Source organism: Pinus tabuliformis, chromosome X (assembly GCF_031772625.1).
Source record: "Pinus tabuliformis cultivar Carrire ecotype Pingquan chromosome X, CPIR1, whole genome shotgun sequence".
Taxonomy (NCBI): Eukaryota; Viridiplantae; Streptophyta; class Pinopsida; order Pinales; family Pinaceae; genus Pinus; species Pinus tabuliformis.
The window spans coordinates 982,013,455-982,030,023 of NC_142308.1; the positions used below are offsets into that span (position 1 = coordinate 982,013,455).

The following is a 16,569-nucleotide window of genomic DNA, read 5'->3' on the forward strand; positions in this document are numbered from 1 at the left end:
ACAAGAAAAAATGACAACTCCTGTCAACCAAGTCAATATAATCATTCATGAGAGAAAAATATGTTGCAAAACAAATACGAGCAACATGCCAAAAGCACATAGTTGACCTAAATATAAAGTATGGCTACATTTGTAGAAAGCGACTCAAGTGAAAAGGCCAATTTGGTAAGGATTGTTTTGACGTATCAAATAGAATGGAAACAATTCTTTCGAGCACATAGTTGACCTAAATATGAAGTATCACTACATTTGTAGAAAGCGACTCAAGGGAAAAGGCCAATTTGGCAAGGATTGTTTTGAAGTTTCAAATAGAATGGAGACAATGCTTTCAAGTTGGATCTGCCACTATTCTTGGAAATCCACCTAATACTCCACCCAATGAAGCTCAAGTTATTCCAACCATTGACTCTTCATGAAAGTGAAGGTGATACTTGGGTTACAAAAAACATGAAAATGCTCCATTTGCATACTTAATACGACAATATAATAAAATTACATTCTTGTTAATCCCGATGTCATATATAAAAAGAAGAGTTTTATTCACAAGGCATGGAAATCCAACAAGAATGTTGCATCATCTTTTGAAGTCTAACACTTCTTTTCGATCAATCCCTTATGCATGATAAACCCACATCCGATGGGTTCCCAACCAAGCATTCAATCAATAAAGGGCACATACTTGTGAGAAAGTTACTCTGCGCTACGCCACATGCCTATTAACCAAGATAGCCAAATGAGCATATCCTATTCCACAACAAGAAAAAACTTAATGGAATGACATAATTACACCATCGATACATCTAATCTTGTGTGCAGAGTTGATCACAAAAAATACCATGTAACAATCGATGTTAATATCTTAGTGATGCACAAACAACATCAATAATATTTACGCTGTAATTTAATGCCACCTAATAGTATGTCACATATATTACGTTTTCGAGGTATGTCATATATAATGTGTTTCCAAAGAAAAATTGTTTCCTTTTGCAATAATATTTCCAAATGGTAGATCTGACTCAAGAGGAGGTAACGGTACTACATCAAGAGGTTTATGATGTGTGTGATCGAGCACAAGGCCTAGCTAGCAGATGCGAGAGTATCACATACGATAGGGACTCTCTTACAAAAAGGCTAGTGATAGTGATCAGAGAATAGGATGAGTTGAGGAGCCATATGGATGTAGAAGAAAGGTCGGTTACTAAGTTTATACTTAAGCCTTCAATTAAACATTCTTTCAAATCTTATGGCCCATTTGAAATTTGATAAGAAACATATTCTTAGTTAAACTCTATTCATTAAAAGTGACATCTTAGGAAAACTAAGCTAATTCTGTCACATATAGTGAGTGTGCTACCTGATACTACGTGGGCTCATCTAACAGTGCGAATTAGCTTGCTTTATGAATTATTCAGGCAAAGTTGCATGACGAATAGGCCCAATTCAATTCAAATTTGTGCCATCAAATTTTTGAATACACAATTTGGAGAAGTTTATCATCAAAATTCTCAATGCAAATGAAGGAAAAAGATAAAACTTCAAATATTGCAAAAACGTTTTAGGACCGCCAATTTCAAATGCTCTTTGTTCACCCAAACTGCAAATGTGGGAAACAAAACGGAATTAATATCAAGTTACAAAGGGCCTACACAGAGTAGCAGTATATAAACTACTCCAGTTAATTAAAAGACAATGAAAAGGTGAAATTTTCACCACTTTTTTATTTTTGAAGCAACGCAACCACCACATTAATTGACCATGGGGTTAACATATCTGCATATACTTTGTGTACACCAGCAACAAGTCCAAGAAGCTTTGCATTTGAATTCTAGCATTCCATTATAGTATTGCAACATCAATATATAGTCTTCTCAACAAATACTTCTAATTTATTTATATCTTCCAGTCAACTATATAACAACGAGATATATTTTCTCTAATTGTAACATGAAAGAACCACGCTTGTTTCTATAAATCAATTTCTCTAGGGATTTTGGCCTGTCCAAGGTATAAATATTGCCTCTCTTCTTTCCAGACCTGCAAAATGCAATGTTTCTTTACGTGAATAAAAGATAAGCAGCACATAAAAACATCTTCCAAGACATGTTCAGTCTGTACCTCATGGCGAAATTCAACTCGCATATGAGGTACATTTGTCTTAAGTAAATCATTCCCTTCAGGACCTCTGATGTAATACTTTCTTCCAACCCAATGAAACTGCCAAAGAAAGAAAGAGTCATGACGGTCTTTCCAAACTTACTATACGCAGCAGCAACTACTAGAGCTAACAACCGTGAACCAGAAAGAATATCCTTCCATTTGCATACCTTACACGCATGAGAGAAACCAGACTGGTAGACAGAATTACGAGCAATTTCACAAAGATCACAAGCACTGAGCTTCCAAACCTGTCAAGGAAAATTACACGTGAAGAGCTAGACTTATAAGAGTCAACCTAGACATGATGTATTGAAACTAGAAATACCTGAGCAGCAACACTGTATTCCTCCACAAGAGGTTCTTTTGTCAAATGAATTTGTAATGGATCGTCTGTTGAAAGGGAAACATTGAGGCCACGTGCAAAAAACATGGGAAAAGGATTTCGGTGATAATCCAGAAATAATGAATTGTTGCTCAAAGGGGACATGGCCAAGCCAATCTGAACAAAGAAACATCAACCATATTCAATCTCAGTGTCACAACCATATACACTCCTACCTGAGAAAACACACAATATATTAAATCAAATCCCACTACATTCTGGAATAAAAGAAAAGATAAGAAATCGTTGAAATGAAACCTGGGAAAGATAAAATAAATATTGCAAAGCAGGAGACTTCCTAAGATTATTTCCATGTGCAATATTGTGAGTCAACAGGAACGCAGCTGCCAAGTGATCAATATCACCAGCCTGTAAAATCAAAACAAGAGTCAGCCCAAAGTCATTAACATGTGTACATGAAAGTATAGAGTTATGTTTGAAACATGAAATCACCTCGCCACAGTGAGGACGAAATTTAATTGTTGTCATTCCTTTAGATTCACGAAGCTGCATATTGCACACAGTGCATGTCAGTTAAGACACATCTCCACTTCAAATTACGATAAATATATAAAGACTACTAGAATTGGTACTCGAAGATAACTGGTAGATAAACTGCACCTTGTTGAGTGTGTACAAATTTGCATAGCAATAGTAAGCATAATATGAAAAAGCAGGATTGAAATCATTTGTCCACTGAGCTGGGGTTGGCATGTGCTTTGTGGGACGCCTTTCAGGTTTACTTTCATCATCCACCATATCAAAGCCAACCACCTGCAATGCCAAACAAATAAAATAAAAATAAATAATCACACTCATAGTACGTATCTAACTTTAGAATGAACATGAGTTGTAAATTAAATAATTACAAAATGGGTTTTGGGGTGGCAAGAAATGAGTACTGCTCTATTAAATTCAAAGAGGATTTGAGCATTGCTCCCCTAACCACTCAATCGTGAAACCAGGGGAGTTGAATCTGACTTCACTGCTGAACCACAACCCCATTGACAAGTCTCATAATATTTAGTTTTGTACCAAGTGTACAGGGACCACATGTAATGTACCTTCCTAAATTATTTTAGAACAAGATTAATTTCTACATTTTGGGGCCGATTTTGAAGGTGATGGGGCCCATTCAATTTTATTAGGAGGCTAGACTTAGTAGAAGTTATTTCGATGTAGTTAATTTGTAAGTGGGGGCCACCCACACTAGGAGAATACGCATTCTCTAGTTCAATTTGAATGAAGGGGAAATCGATGGTTAAGTGAGGGACCCAAGAAGGAGGGAAAATGGAGGGAAAAGTGCTTCACGAGATCTATATAAATAAGGCAACTCTCCTCATTTCAGTATCTTATCTTTTGACATATTGAACTCAATCTTAGTTGCTTGAGCTGCTTAGCGGGGCTACTGTGTTGTTTAGCACTCAAGTGTCTCCGAGCAGAGATCTCAACCCTTGCTTCGGTGGACTTTGAGTACCAGCCCTAGGAGGGAGTTCTTCATCTCAGTTCGTAGCAGCAACAAAGAGATGAGTTACAGCAGCTGTAAATCGAGTACCAGCAGCTGGGGGAGTTACAGCAACGTAGGGATTGCGCAGTCACAACGTGAGGCACTCCGAGAAGATGGGGAGACAGGAGCATCATTTCATCATTTTTAGGAGTATAGAGGGCAGCCACAAACAAGAGGGTCATCCTACACGCAACTCTCATTTCATCACACACAGGACTGCGTAATCTCCTCCATGACTGCGCAGTCATTGGAGTGAGACTCTTTGGGGCAGCACCATCTGGGGGAGTTTGAAGCTGGGGTGTTGGGAGATCATTTGGAGACCCATTTGAGGATTACTAGAGTTGGGAGAACAGAGATTGACGGGATTAGTCACATCAACAGAATTCGAAATTGGAAGAGGGTCCAGCGGTGAAGGGTCAATTTTTGAAGATTAGAACCAAGGGAAACCCTTTCTGGGTTTTCTGGGTTTTGAGCAAGAATCACACACCTAATTTTATAGAATTTTCTGGGCAGATTTGAGAGGTCAAACAGGTGTCTTGTTGACCACTGGAGTCGCACCTGATGATTATATGAAGACTCCATGCCCAAGGATGATCCAGAGAACACTTGTACCATCAAATATCATCAGTCAACAGAGTTTTTTAACTCTACTTCTATCTTCTCATCATCTTTCTTGTACCCAGATTCCACACCCTGCAGGGAATTGTAATAAGTGATACTAATAATGATGAATTTTTGAGTTTGTAACAAGCCTAGGATGTTGGGACTCGATCAACAAAAGAGTACACCTTGGAGTGTATTTTTTATCTGATTAATTAACCCTTCTTTTTCAGAGGCAAATAATTTTCTGGGTTTTTTTCACTCACGTTTTACCGCAAAGCTAGGGTGACAGTTTGAAAGTTGAGCCCTTAACACATCTTAGTGTCTAGAGTCGATGTATATTACCATACTAGATCACAAAAAAAAATTCGTGGAATTTGGTTAGGTCTAGGTAGTTATCTTTTAATTTTTTAGATTTTCTGCACTTTGGAAATTGCTAATAAAATTATACTTGTAATGTAATAAATGATGTCTAGAGAAGTTGTATGGGGTATGAGCAATGAGATTTGCACCTCTCCCCCTCAGCTTTCTACTAGGACACACTTTGATGGGTTAAAAATGTGTTTTGAACCCCTCAAAACCCACTTTTCCTAAGTTTAGTGGGAAATATGGCAATTAATTAAGCTAGAAATTAAATAAATGGAGAAAAATAAATATTCTCACATGCTAAATGTTATGGAAATGAGGTGGAAAATTATGGGGGAGTTAAAGTAAAGTCTCAAGGTGATGTGGACTCCTAAAATCATGGAAAGGACATGTGCTCAAATAAAATCGAATTTCTGGCATTAAATGAAAAAACTGCTTGGTTGGAAATTCGAATTTGTGAAGTTAATGCACATTTGGGAGGATTTGGGAGAATATTTGGTGGAGCTTTTTGTGGGAAATTGTCCCCACATGAGTTACCACCCATATACACTTGTCATTTCATCATAAAATTCGAATTTGGTACATAAGGGAAGAAGAAAATGATGTCCACTTGCAAAAATTCGATTTTTACACTTGGCATTGGAGCTCCATTCAACAAATTCGAATTTCTCTTTGGGATTGTCACCTCATGCCACTTGTTTAATCACTTCTACATTGGGATTGGTTCCAATGCCATTTGTCATTGTCATTCTTCATTGGGATTTGCTCCCAACTCTATATAATAGAGACATGGGCTCTCATATTGTATCATGTAATAAGCTATTGGGCTTGAGGAAACTCTGTCATTTTGTACTTGCATACTTTTTTGACATAATCAAGACTTTGGGGCTATCTAGTTGATGTTCTCTTGGCGTTATGAAGTGATGTCCTTTCATACTCCTGCTATTGTGTTTAATTTCTTTCGCACGATGAATTAATATTAGTTTAAGCTTGCCATTTTGCTTGGATTGATGTGTGCAAGCTATCTTGCACATATCATTGATTTAGAGTAGTATTCTAGGGATAAGCTTGTCAATTCATTTTAGAGGAATGTTTGGTTTATCTTATTCATTATATTGCTCTAATCTTCTGCAAACTAATACGTGTTCAAGTGTATAAGAAAGATCTTTTGTATTGTGTGTAGGAATCCATCTAGAAGTGGGAGAAATCTCAATTAGATCAACTCACTCCTAGAGTCACAGCGATCCAAGACTCAGAGATTTTTTCACTCCAAATTTTCCATCCAATGAAGAGCAAAAGAGAGTTTTCTTAGTTCTTTCAAAGTTATATCTCCTATTCAAGAGTCATTTCTAAAGCTAGGCAAGTATGGGGGTTCACTCCCATTACTTGAGCTAGTACTTTGTAAATTAAATTCTAAGTTTAGTTTTGGTTTCTTTTTCCTAATTTCACATTGACAATTGGTCTTTTTTTGTGTTTTGCAGCCCACAGGCTTGAGCATTGCGCAGCAAGGAGCTTGAGGAGAAGCTTTGGAAAACTACTCACTCGTGTGTATGCAAGACCCCCTCACGCTATCCAAAGACTGATTTCTAGGGAGGCCATAAGAACTTGGGAGAGAGTTGCAAATTCATCGAGGTCGTGGGCCTTTTGAGCCTTGTAAATCTCTTTTGGAGAGTTTTTTCCATCTTCAAGTTCATTGTTATATTTTTTGGGGAGAGAGTCTAGCTTTGTTAGAGTCTCATATTTGTGAAGATCTCTCTTGTATTGTGGATTGCCCTCTTAAAGGCATTTTTACCTAGTTTAAGCGTTAATAAAAGATAATAAAAAATTGTTGGAGGGACGTTGGGATTTTTCCCATAGCATCCCCCTTCCTCATTTAGAGGAGGGATTATTGTGGGTGGCCTAATCTTGCTTTTAGTTTTTTTTCTTAGCTTTCTAGCTTTTAATTTCATAATGTGCATGCTTAAAATCAATACATTTCACTCCACATGCAAATTTTTATTAATCTTGTATTTAAATTCCCACATGCATACGCTCTCAAGTTTTGCAAACTATTTCTCTTTGAAGCATTAATTTAATTTGGGGAATTAACACAATTTGGACTTCATTTAGGCATTTTAGTATAGGAAGGACCCAAGCCTCATTAAAACATACCTCCAACTTAAGTTGGTTGAATAGATTTTTAGGGACCCTCTACCTCTAATGACTCCTCATTGTGAGATCCAAACATTTGGGCGAGGATGAGGTCTGAGAACTAGAGTTCTATTGTAACTTTGTATTAGCACTAATTAATAAAATAAACCAAGAACTCATTCCATCATATTTGTTATGTTTGCAAAGTTTTTAAATTTCTTGCTATCTTGATGGTTTAAAGTCTCACATGCAAATCTTATTTCAAGAGGCACTTTTGATGCAAACATTGTAATTCCTTTTAATTTTGCAACAAGTTCAATTTTTCTTGTACTTGGAAATTGACTCATCTTGTGGTTTGATTATTGTCATAAATGGTTGATTTCACTTTCAAGTACTATTATTTTGGATTGCGAACTTAATTGCATGTTTTCATCTTGGTCTAACATTTGAGTTATTTTTGTATCATTTTGAGAAAGATAGTTTCCATGCTTTGATTTGTAGACTTGTTCATCTTGAAAGCATTTATAATATCTTGTGCTAACAATTTTTTGTTTCACTTTTCAAGATTATTTTGGCTTTCCATTCGAAAGCATTTCACTTCATTCTAAGCAAATACAATTTCATTTCTTAAAGAGCAATACTTTGAAGGCACTGGTTGTTTATATATTTCATGCTTATCTTATGTATTTATGGTTATTGCTCATATCAGTTTTGCTTATAAATCTTAAAGAAATAATCTATTTAACTCTAACAATTCTCCTAAAAACTCACATCTTTTTAACTTAACTTTTCATTAAGGACCACCCCCCTTGGTTAACCTAGGAGATAGCTCAAACAGAGAGAGTCGAGATTGGTTTGACAGCCCCTTCTCTTAGTTCCCTGCCACCAACCACCTTGTGGGGTTGAAGGCTTTTCTTACTAACTTGTAGGTAGGTGTAGGCGACAAGGCCAACAAGTCCCAATTCAGCCAGCAACGAGAAGAGTAAGGGGAATTTGGGCCAAAATTCTGAGATCAACATTTGGCCAGTTCCTTTCTGGGTTATTCTGGGTTTCTTGCGTAGAGGCTGGGATTATTTTCCCATAATTTTTTGAACAACAAGGAAGGCTCTAACAACAGATCATTTCAGACAGTAGCACCTTTCTAGGCAGTAACAGCACATCTCTTGGGCCGGATTACCAACAGATTTGAGGAGGGTGTTCCATTGTTCATTTTGGCCTTTTAGTAGCTTGCCTAGAGCAAGCCAAGGTGCACACATTCCAGCACCTTGTTGTACACCTCTTCCCATTTAATAAAACGAGTAGACAACGTAGTTAGGTTGCCAATTTTGTGGTTTGATGGTCTGAATTAAATTTATGGTGTTATTTTTATTGTCTGCTTTGCATAGCACTATTTTCCCTAGTTTGGAACATTACAGTGGTATTAGAGCATGATCTTGGCCCAGCTATGGGAAACTATCCAGAAGATCATGGAAACTTTGGCTATGAGTGCATAGTGACGGGCGAAACTGGAGACAAACCCATGACTCAAGGGAAATCCAGTATGCAGAAATTCTAGGGTAGAATTCATTGGGACGATGAGCGGTTGGTGTTAAGTTTAGGTATGTTCTAATGCTAGAGCAATTTATTTCAATTTTCACAGTTAGCTCAATATCTTCTCCAGATTAGCAATCACATCAGCATTAAAGTAAACTGCAGATAGAACATAAATATAAATCGCAGAAGACAAGCCAAGACAAGAGGACACAAGATGTGGCGCTAGCCAGGGACAAACCCCAATGTGGAGAAACCCTTCATCAATTCTTCTTATATGATCTTCAATAGTTCAGCACAAAGAGAGAGAGAGAGATAGTACATTTACAACAGAAGTCAACACTTTGACTTATCTAGATAAGAGAATAGATCATCTCTACATGAGATCAGTTGAAGACATGTTGCTTCAACTGATTCTCCAAGGTGACTCCTTCACCTATCATTGTGCTGCATCTTGTCATCATGTTGCACCTCACTGTGCTGCACCATGCTGCACTCATCATCACATTACTGGACCTCATGCTGCCATTGTTGTCCCACTGTTAGTGATATTGCCATTCCATGGTTGCCATACTGTTGTCCCGACTGCTTGCTCCATCAAGCTTCATTGCTGCTCCATGCATCACCATGCTTGCAGTTGTCCATGCTTTACCATGCTGCATAGTTGTCCCATTTAGACATGTTATACCTTTGCATGCTTGGTGTACTTGCTGCTAAGTACCATACAACTGTCACAACGTTAGTTTGCTGTCCCTTGCATGCTATTGTACCAATGTGCTCAATTTGCTCCAACAGGCTGCAAGGAAAACTGATCCAAACTGGTCAACTCCTTTGACCCAACATCCCTCCACAAAACACTGCTGTCATTTGTTTGCACTGCAGTTTGTTGCACTCCTAGTTAGGGCACTTACTGCAACCCTAGTTTCATCCCACAGTCAACAAACTAGCCCTTTAAGGGCTGTGGCATACCCTCAAAGGTCTCCTCCTCACCCACGCTGCTTGCTTAGGGTATTGTCCACCCTTGACAGCCCTCACGCAACCTCTAGCTGTGTGTTATGGCCTGCGGCCTAGCACAACCAATTGTTGTACCAATAGACCTCCGAAAATGTGCCCAAACAACTTCCAAACAGCAACGTATTTGACCCTTAGGAACTCAGCCTAACAGTCATCCTTCTCGGCCCTCTTTACAACAAACTCGGACCTTGTTTACATCATTGTTCCAGCCCTAAGACAATCCGCACTTGCCTCAGCCACTCGGTCTCCTGTAGCAGACTTCGGATCCCTTTCGTCCACGTTGTCCAGACTCCAGAACTCCTCTTGTTCTCTTCTAGGTTGTTGCAGCTAGGGTATATCCATACCACCCTTAGGAAAGTGTATCTCCATAGGGCAGCGTAGAGCCTAGGGCTTGATATGATAGCGGTTAGGTCTTCTTAGGATCTCGGATAGGCCTCCTCTATACAATGTATAGGAACCTTTCTTTAACTGCAAATATATGACTACATTAAACCTTCTTTTGCTGCGGCTAGGGCATGACTAGATTCCCTTCAACTGCGGCTAGATGTTCCTCTCTTCAACTGCGTCTAGGGCACCTTGATTTGTTGCGTATAGAACCCTTTCTTTACTGCGTCTAGGGCTTCTCCCTCTTGATCTCTCTAACCACAAAACCCAGACGAGTGGAGAGAGATCTTAGGAGAAGTGTGTGTAAGAAATGACTCTCAAGTCATCTCCTTTTATACTAAAACGTTGAGCACTTGTGGGGTTTATTTGGTTGCTGGCCAACCTTGACGAATTTTCTTATAACACAAATAAATTCATATCTCCACGAATACTTATCGGAATTGGATGATCTTTAGATCAATCCTACACCTCTCGATGAGAGGGATCCAAGAAAAATATCAACTGCCATAAATAAGATGACCCCACATGGAGTTTGGCCCTAGTTTCCAAATTTAACACTCCCTCTCAACTAGGGAGAACTCCATCCGCTAATCCATACGTCCGATTGTACTATCTCTGCCATCAGTGCCTTGCACTGCTTTGCTCTTCTTTGTTCTGCTCTGTTGAACCATGAAGAAGAAGAATTGATCGAGAATGTCTCATACCATTCTCTACTGACCCGAAGTCAGTTTCATCTGAAGAGACTGTGTCATATCACTCTTACTGACCCGAAGTCAATTTTATTGATCCCAGATCAATATCACAGAGAGTCTCTCAAACCACTCATACTAATCCCAGATCAGTCTCATTGATCCCAGATTAATGGAGGTCATCCTAGCATAGGGAGTATGGTAGATACAACGATGCGTCCATTGATAATACTACTATGGTCCCTAACCCCATTTCCCTGTTCATTGATCAGATGAGAGGTACTTCCCATGAGTCCCGGACTGCATGGGTAGGATGCCTCGACAGGAGAACTAATCATCCTATTTCACTATTGCCACGGGAGAACTAATCATCCCGACCCACAAGAGAACTAATCATCATGTTCCACAGTCGCTACAGGGTATCACAGGGGAAGGTTGAACCTGTCACCCTGTACATAGCGCACCACCAGGGGAGGGTGAGTCGCCCTGTGGTCGTATGTCGCTCCAAGAAGTACCCTACGCCCCCATGGAGCTCCCAGAGCTCAATGCGTGCATCATACATGACCCTCATAAGAGGGTCTCTGAACGACACCAAGTTGTTCTCGAAAAGTCAAGAATTTGACCTTTCCCCAAGGCTTTGACAAAATGTCTGTGACCTGTACATCAATCTCAATGCGATGGAGCCTCCTCTCTCATCGACTTACCATTTCCCAGATAAGGTAGTATCTGATGTCTATCTGCTGGAACAATCATTGAATACGGGATTCCTCAACAATCAAATCCCCCCCTATTTGTCACAGAGGATCACGGTGGTATTCATCATATGTACAAAAAGTTCACTGAAGAGCTTCCACAACCAAGTAGCTTCATATGAGATCATACTCATAGCTATGTATTCGGTCTTAGTGGTGCTTATGGCAACCGACTTTCGCTTCCTACTTATCCACGATATCGAAGCAAAATCCAAAGAGAACCAGCACTCAGAAGTGCTCTTGCGATCCTCCACACTGCCTGTGCAGTTAGCGTTCGAATAATCATGCAACTTCACATTTCCAGCAGTGTATCTAAATCCATGAGCGATTGTGCTCCGAAGATATCTCAGAAGATTTTTGGCACCAATCCAGTGAGGCTCAACCAAATATGAGCTCACCATGCTAACTGCAAAACATATGTCCGGACGGAAGTTCACTAAGAACATCAATGCGAGTGAGTTTATGAAACTCAGAGGAATTTCCCAAATCTAGTCTAGCATCACTACCACATAACTTCTGAAAGTTAAGCTCCATTGAGGTAGTCACGAGCTTGCAATTCACCATTCCACATCCGGAATCCAACTCCCTCTTACTTCTGCAAGTGAGAGGGTCTGCACCTGTTTGAAATAGGTCATCCTCAGAAGGTGCTAGTATGAGAGGTCTATCATCTACAACCCTCAAACAATGGTTTGGAACAATAAGTTACTCTAAACTGTGTTTTATGTTTTCTGTGTTTGAAAATTTCATATATGTTCCATAATCTTGGTAACAGAGAAGAAAGAATAGCCCAGGATTTGTTTAAATGCACCCTGTGTTCAATCTCTGCTATTAAATGTGTTTTCTTCAGAATTAGTTATAAATATGAATTCTTAATTGCTCATGTTTGCACTAATTCCTTCATTTTGAATACTATTTAGGAATTCTTAATTGCCCCTGGATAATATTCATGCACTTTCCATCTGCCAACATAATGAAAGATTCTTGGTTGCCTTTCATTCCCTGACTTCACTCCATCAATTTCAGATTTGAAAATTGTTCCAGAACTGCCTATCTTGCTCTGTAGCATTACCATTTACCCAAGAAACACTTTCAGCAGTACACCATCATTGACTCCATTGCCCAATAGTATATAATCTTTTGGACTTTGCATCCCAGCTCTGCCTGAAATCACCATCCAACAAACTTAAAACAAAACCCTGCACATCATAACTAGCCTAAAATATTTCAAAACAAAGCTAAATTACGAAGAGAGAGCCCCCTCTGGTTGCAGGTAGGCTAGAACCTGCAGCTAAAAGATTGGTTAGTGGTTACCTCGGCCGTATTCCCTTCAGAAGGCAGGGAACAACCTGAGTGTTAACATCATTGGAGACTCCACTGGGGACATCTGAATGACTTTTTGTAACTGCTGTTTATTTTCTAAAGCTACAGATGGAGCCTGAAGTTAGCCAGCTAGCCTTTGAAACTGTCTTTGCTCTGCATTTACAGGAGTAAATAAAAGCTGCTTCAGTCAATCTCCAGTATAGTTTTAGGCTATAAACAGTTGTTCCAAAGATTTGATCAGTTTCCCTGTTTCAACATATTCAAAGGAAAGCCCAAAGCCTCCCATATTTCAAAGAAACTCTTGTAGAATGTTGTGAAAAACTGTGATCTTAAAACATTCCCAGAAACTACTAAAAAACCCCACAAGGGGGAAAACCAAACAAGATTCTTCTTCTATTAGATATTCATCAATTGTTAAGTTGAGATACAAAGTACAATGAGAATGAGCAATAACAATCACATCAGGCCTCCTAGGGCCAACCCAAGTTAGTTCACAACTTCATTTGTGAATTGAACAAAAAAAGCTATGTTGCAGGAAACGTAGGGCAAGGGGGCGTTTCCGTACGGAAACAAGTACGAAACGCTGAAACACGTGTGGTACGGCCCTAAAACGCGTTTCAGGCCGTACTGCCACGTTTCATGAAACTGAAACGTGGCCAGTACAGCCTGAAACGCATTTCAGGCCCGTACGACTCACGTTTCAGCTTTTTACTAGTGTTTTTTTTAATTTTTTTTTTAATTTGTTTTCTAATTTATTTTTAGGTTATCCTAGTGACTTCTAGTTGCTTCTAGATGCCTGTCTAAAGTTATAAAAGTGGACTTTTGCCCTGGTGTTGATATGCAGTTCATGGTAATGTTAAATTCTTAAAGTAATGTTTGAGAGTGGTTTCGCCCTCATTGGATTTCATATGGAGAAAGTAGAATTTTAGATCTCACTCAAAATCCAGCAGACTTCCTGTTTTTCAGGATTTCAAGATTGGGTGGATTGCAATGTTTCCATTGGATTTTATCATGTACTAGGGTATGGAACTTGTATTTAATCAAGAGAACCAAGCCTTCTATGCAGGGGAGACTCCCAATAATGAAGAGCATGTAGGGTACTTGGGTATGCAACTTGTATTTAATCAAGAGCACTAAGGTCGTTCGACTATGTAGGAGGAGACTCTCAATCAAGCACGAGACAAGAAATTAGAAATTTCTCGTGGTTGATTTTGGATATTTCTATTTTCATTATGTGATCATTCATGAGTAAATGTGATGTAAATTTACAGACTTATAGTTTATGCATTGACAATTGACAATTTTATCATAATGTAATAAATTAGAATGTATCATATATGCTTTATGATTGCACATATTTCTTAAATGTATATATATATAGATATATATATATATATATATATATATATATATATATATATATATATTCGTGTTTCCCGGTTTCCAAAATTTGGGGAGGTCGCGTTTCGTATCGATTCCCATTTCGGAAACTCGCACACGTTTCCCCGTTTTGCACAACCTAGAAAAAAAGTCAGAGAGAGTTGTTATCATATCACTAACATATACAATATCACACCTGTCAAAGAGACATTGTCACATTTGTCATCCATCATGTTATCATTGTCATCAAGGCCACTTTCACAGCCATACTGTTATATCAAGGACACTATCATATCAAGACCACGGTCATGTATGCCATATAAAGGTTATTGTCATATAGAGGTCTTTGCAATATAACAAGGTCATTGCCAAACAAGAGCAAGTCACCGTTTATATCAAGATCACTGTTACACATCACTTTCAAGTCACTGTCCATAGATTATTATTCTTGCACCAAGGTCACAAAGTCACTGTAATGTCAAGGATATTGCTATACAAGGTTACAGTCATGTTAAGGTCACTGCATTCATGTCACTAATATAGGTTACTACCTAAACAACACACTACCACCAAGAATATTGTAATCATTGTCATAGTCGTACTAGGTTAATGCCATATCAGATTTCATTGCTATACTAGGTTATTGCTATGTCAAAGTTACTCTGTCTTATATTAGTATAGCAGCCATAAGTAACAAATACAACTGCCATATCTAAGGATTTATGTCATACCAAAGGTCGTTGTCATGAGATTCATAGAGAGGAGCAAAACATAGAACTGAAGAGTGTGAGACACTGTTTATTTGAACCAGAGAAGATGCTAGGCACCAGTATTAATGCAATATCAACGAGCCTTTGTATAAAGCGATGCCATAGAGCCAATACTTGATATGATGTCATTGAGATTCGAGCCTCTATAGATCATATGCAAGTCTCATAAAGTAGACAGCGAACCACAAAGGTAATGCAAACCTCTCTACGATCAGTCACTTTCTCAGAGAAAGAATTACAAGCCATAGATAAAGACAATCAAAAATAGCGCTCCACAGATATGCGATCACAGAGATGAGCATGTTGGCCACCAGGGTTATGAATGCGAACCACAAAACGCAGCCATCGTGAAAATAGCAAAGCCAAAAGAATAGTGAGCCATAAAGAATTCAACTCGAGCCACAAGGAGCAATCTAAACTGCAGGAAATTGTAATGCGAGCCAAAAAGAAACAAATACAAGTTAAGCACCACAAAGGAAATATGAGTTGTAGAGATATGTCAGCCATAGAGTTGTCGCATAAGTGTCATAGATGAGCCGCAGAAAATATCATAGATGAACCACAGAAAATATCATAGATGAGCCAAGGAAGATCCAAAGATAAATCACTGTGATAATGCGTTGGGACAGAACCCTCACTTTGCACCAAAATTTCAGATCAAGCTAATGAATGAGCATATATCAAAATCATCCATAATGTTCTTATTATTTAAGCATTTGATGGGTGAAAGAGACCCATGAATAGTGGAGCTGACTTTAGAGTTTAGGAGGGAAATTCTTTACATTCAAATTTAATTTCGCTTTAAATATATTTACCATTGCTTGCCCAAATAAATATGTCACATCAAATAAGAAAGCCACACCCATTAATAATAATATTTCTTTTATTAATTTTGGATTCACTTTTGGGATATGATGGGCTTCTTTGGGGTAGTTGGGCTTCCCTTTGGGGAAATTCATCCTAAAGTTGCCCAAATTTCAACACTCCCTCTCAATTAAAGAGGAATTTCCATCTGCATCATAAGTCTCATCTCAGATGTACGTGCATGCATCTTGTCTCATCTCGAATGTACGTGCCTACATCTCGTCCCATCTCATCCCTGTGAAAATTCCAAACTAGAATCCTATTGAAGCAACTGGAAATTATTCTCCTAATTGTTACTTTTATTTAACAATTTAATTGTTGTTTGCTACGGCAAATGCTAAATAAATCACGCTACAATCTACACAAATAAAACTGCAGAAGAATAAACGCTAGAAGAAATGCTAGCAAACACACAAAAATAACACAATTATTCTTGGACAAAAGTCCCCCAAAAAACCCAACTTGGGAAAACCAGTGAAGCAACTGAGGGTTTTATTATTAAGCAGCAGTGAAATAATCTGAGTACAATCTAGATGCCGAATACTGGAAATCCTGCAGAGAAAATACTGGCAAAAATATCTTGAGGGAATTTACCCTCACTCCAAGCAATCTCGGCTCTTGACTGCTTACTGAAAATCAAGTCGTCCTCCTTGCTTTGCACAGCTACAACGTCACCTCTGTGCAGTTTGCTACACACTTAGCCCGAAACAACTGAAGATCA

At 38.6% G+C, this 16,569-nt stretch overlaps 1 protein-coding gene across 1 annotated transcript in view; it reads right to left on the reverse strand.

Annotated features, from left to right (window-relative positions):
• Positions 1–1,543: 1,543 nt before the first annotated feature.
• The window catches only part of LOC149143008 (AMP deaminase-like), a 134,565-nt gene continuing 119,539 nt past the window's right edge, over positions 1,544–16,569 (reverse strand). Inside the window, exons 13-19 of the mRNA XM_089451990.1 lie at positions 3,164–3,316; positions 2,996–3,049; positions 2,801–2,911; positions 2,486–2,659; positions 2,328–2,408; positions 2,119–2,217; positions 1,544–2,037 (exon numbers count right to left, since the gene is read on the reverse strand). Coding sequence (XP_089308116.1) covers positions 1,969–2,037; positions 2,119–2,217; positions 2,328–2,408; positions 2,486–2,659; positions 2,801–2,911; positions 2,996–3,049; positions 3,164–3,316 — 741 coding nt within the window. The 3' untranslated portion in view covers positions 1,544–1,968. The remainder of the gene's footprint in view (positions 2,038–2,118; positions 2,218–2,327; positions 2,409–2,485; positions 2,660–2,800; positions 2,912–2,995; positions 3,050–3,163; positions 3,317–16,569) is intronic.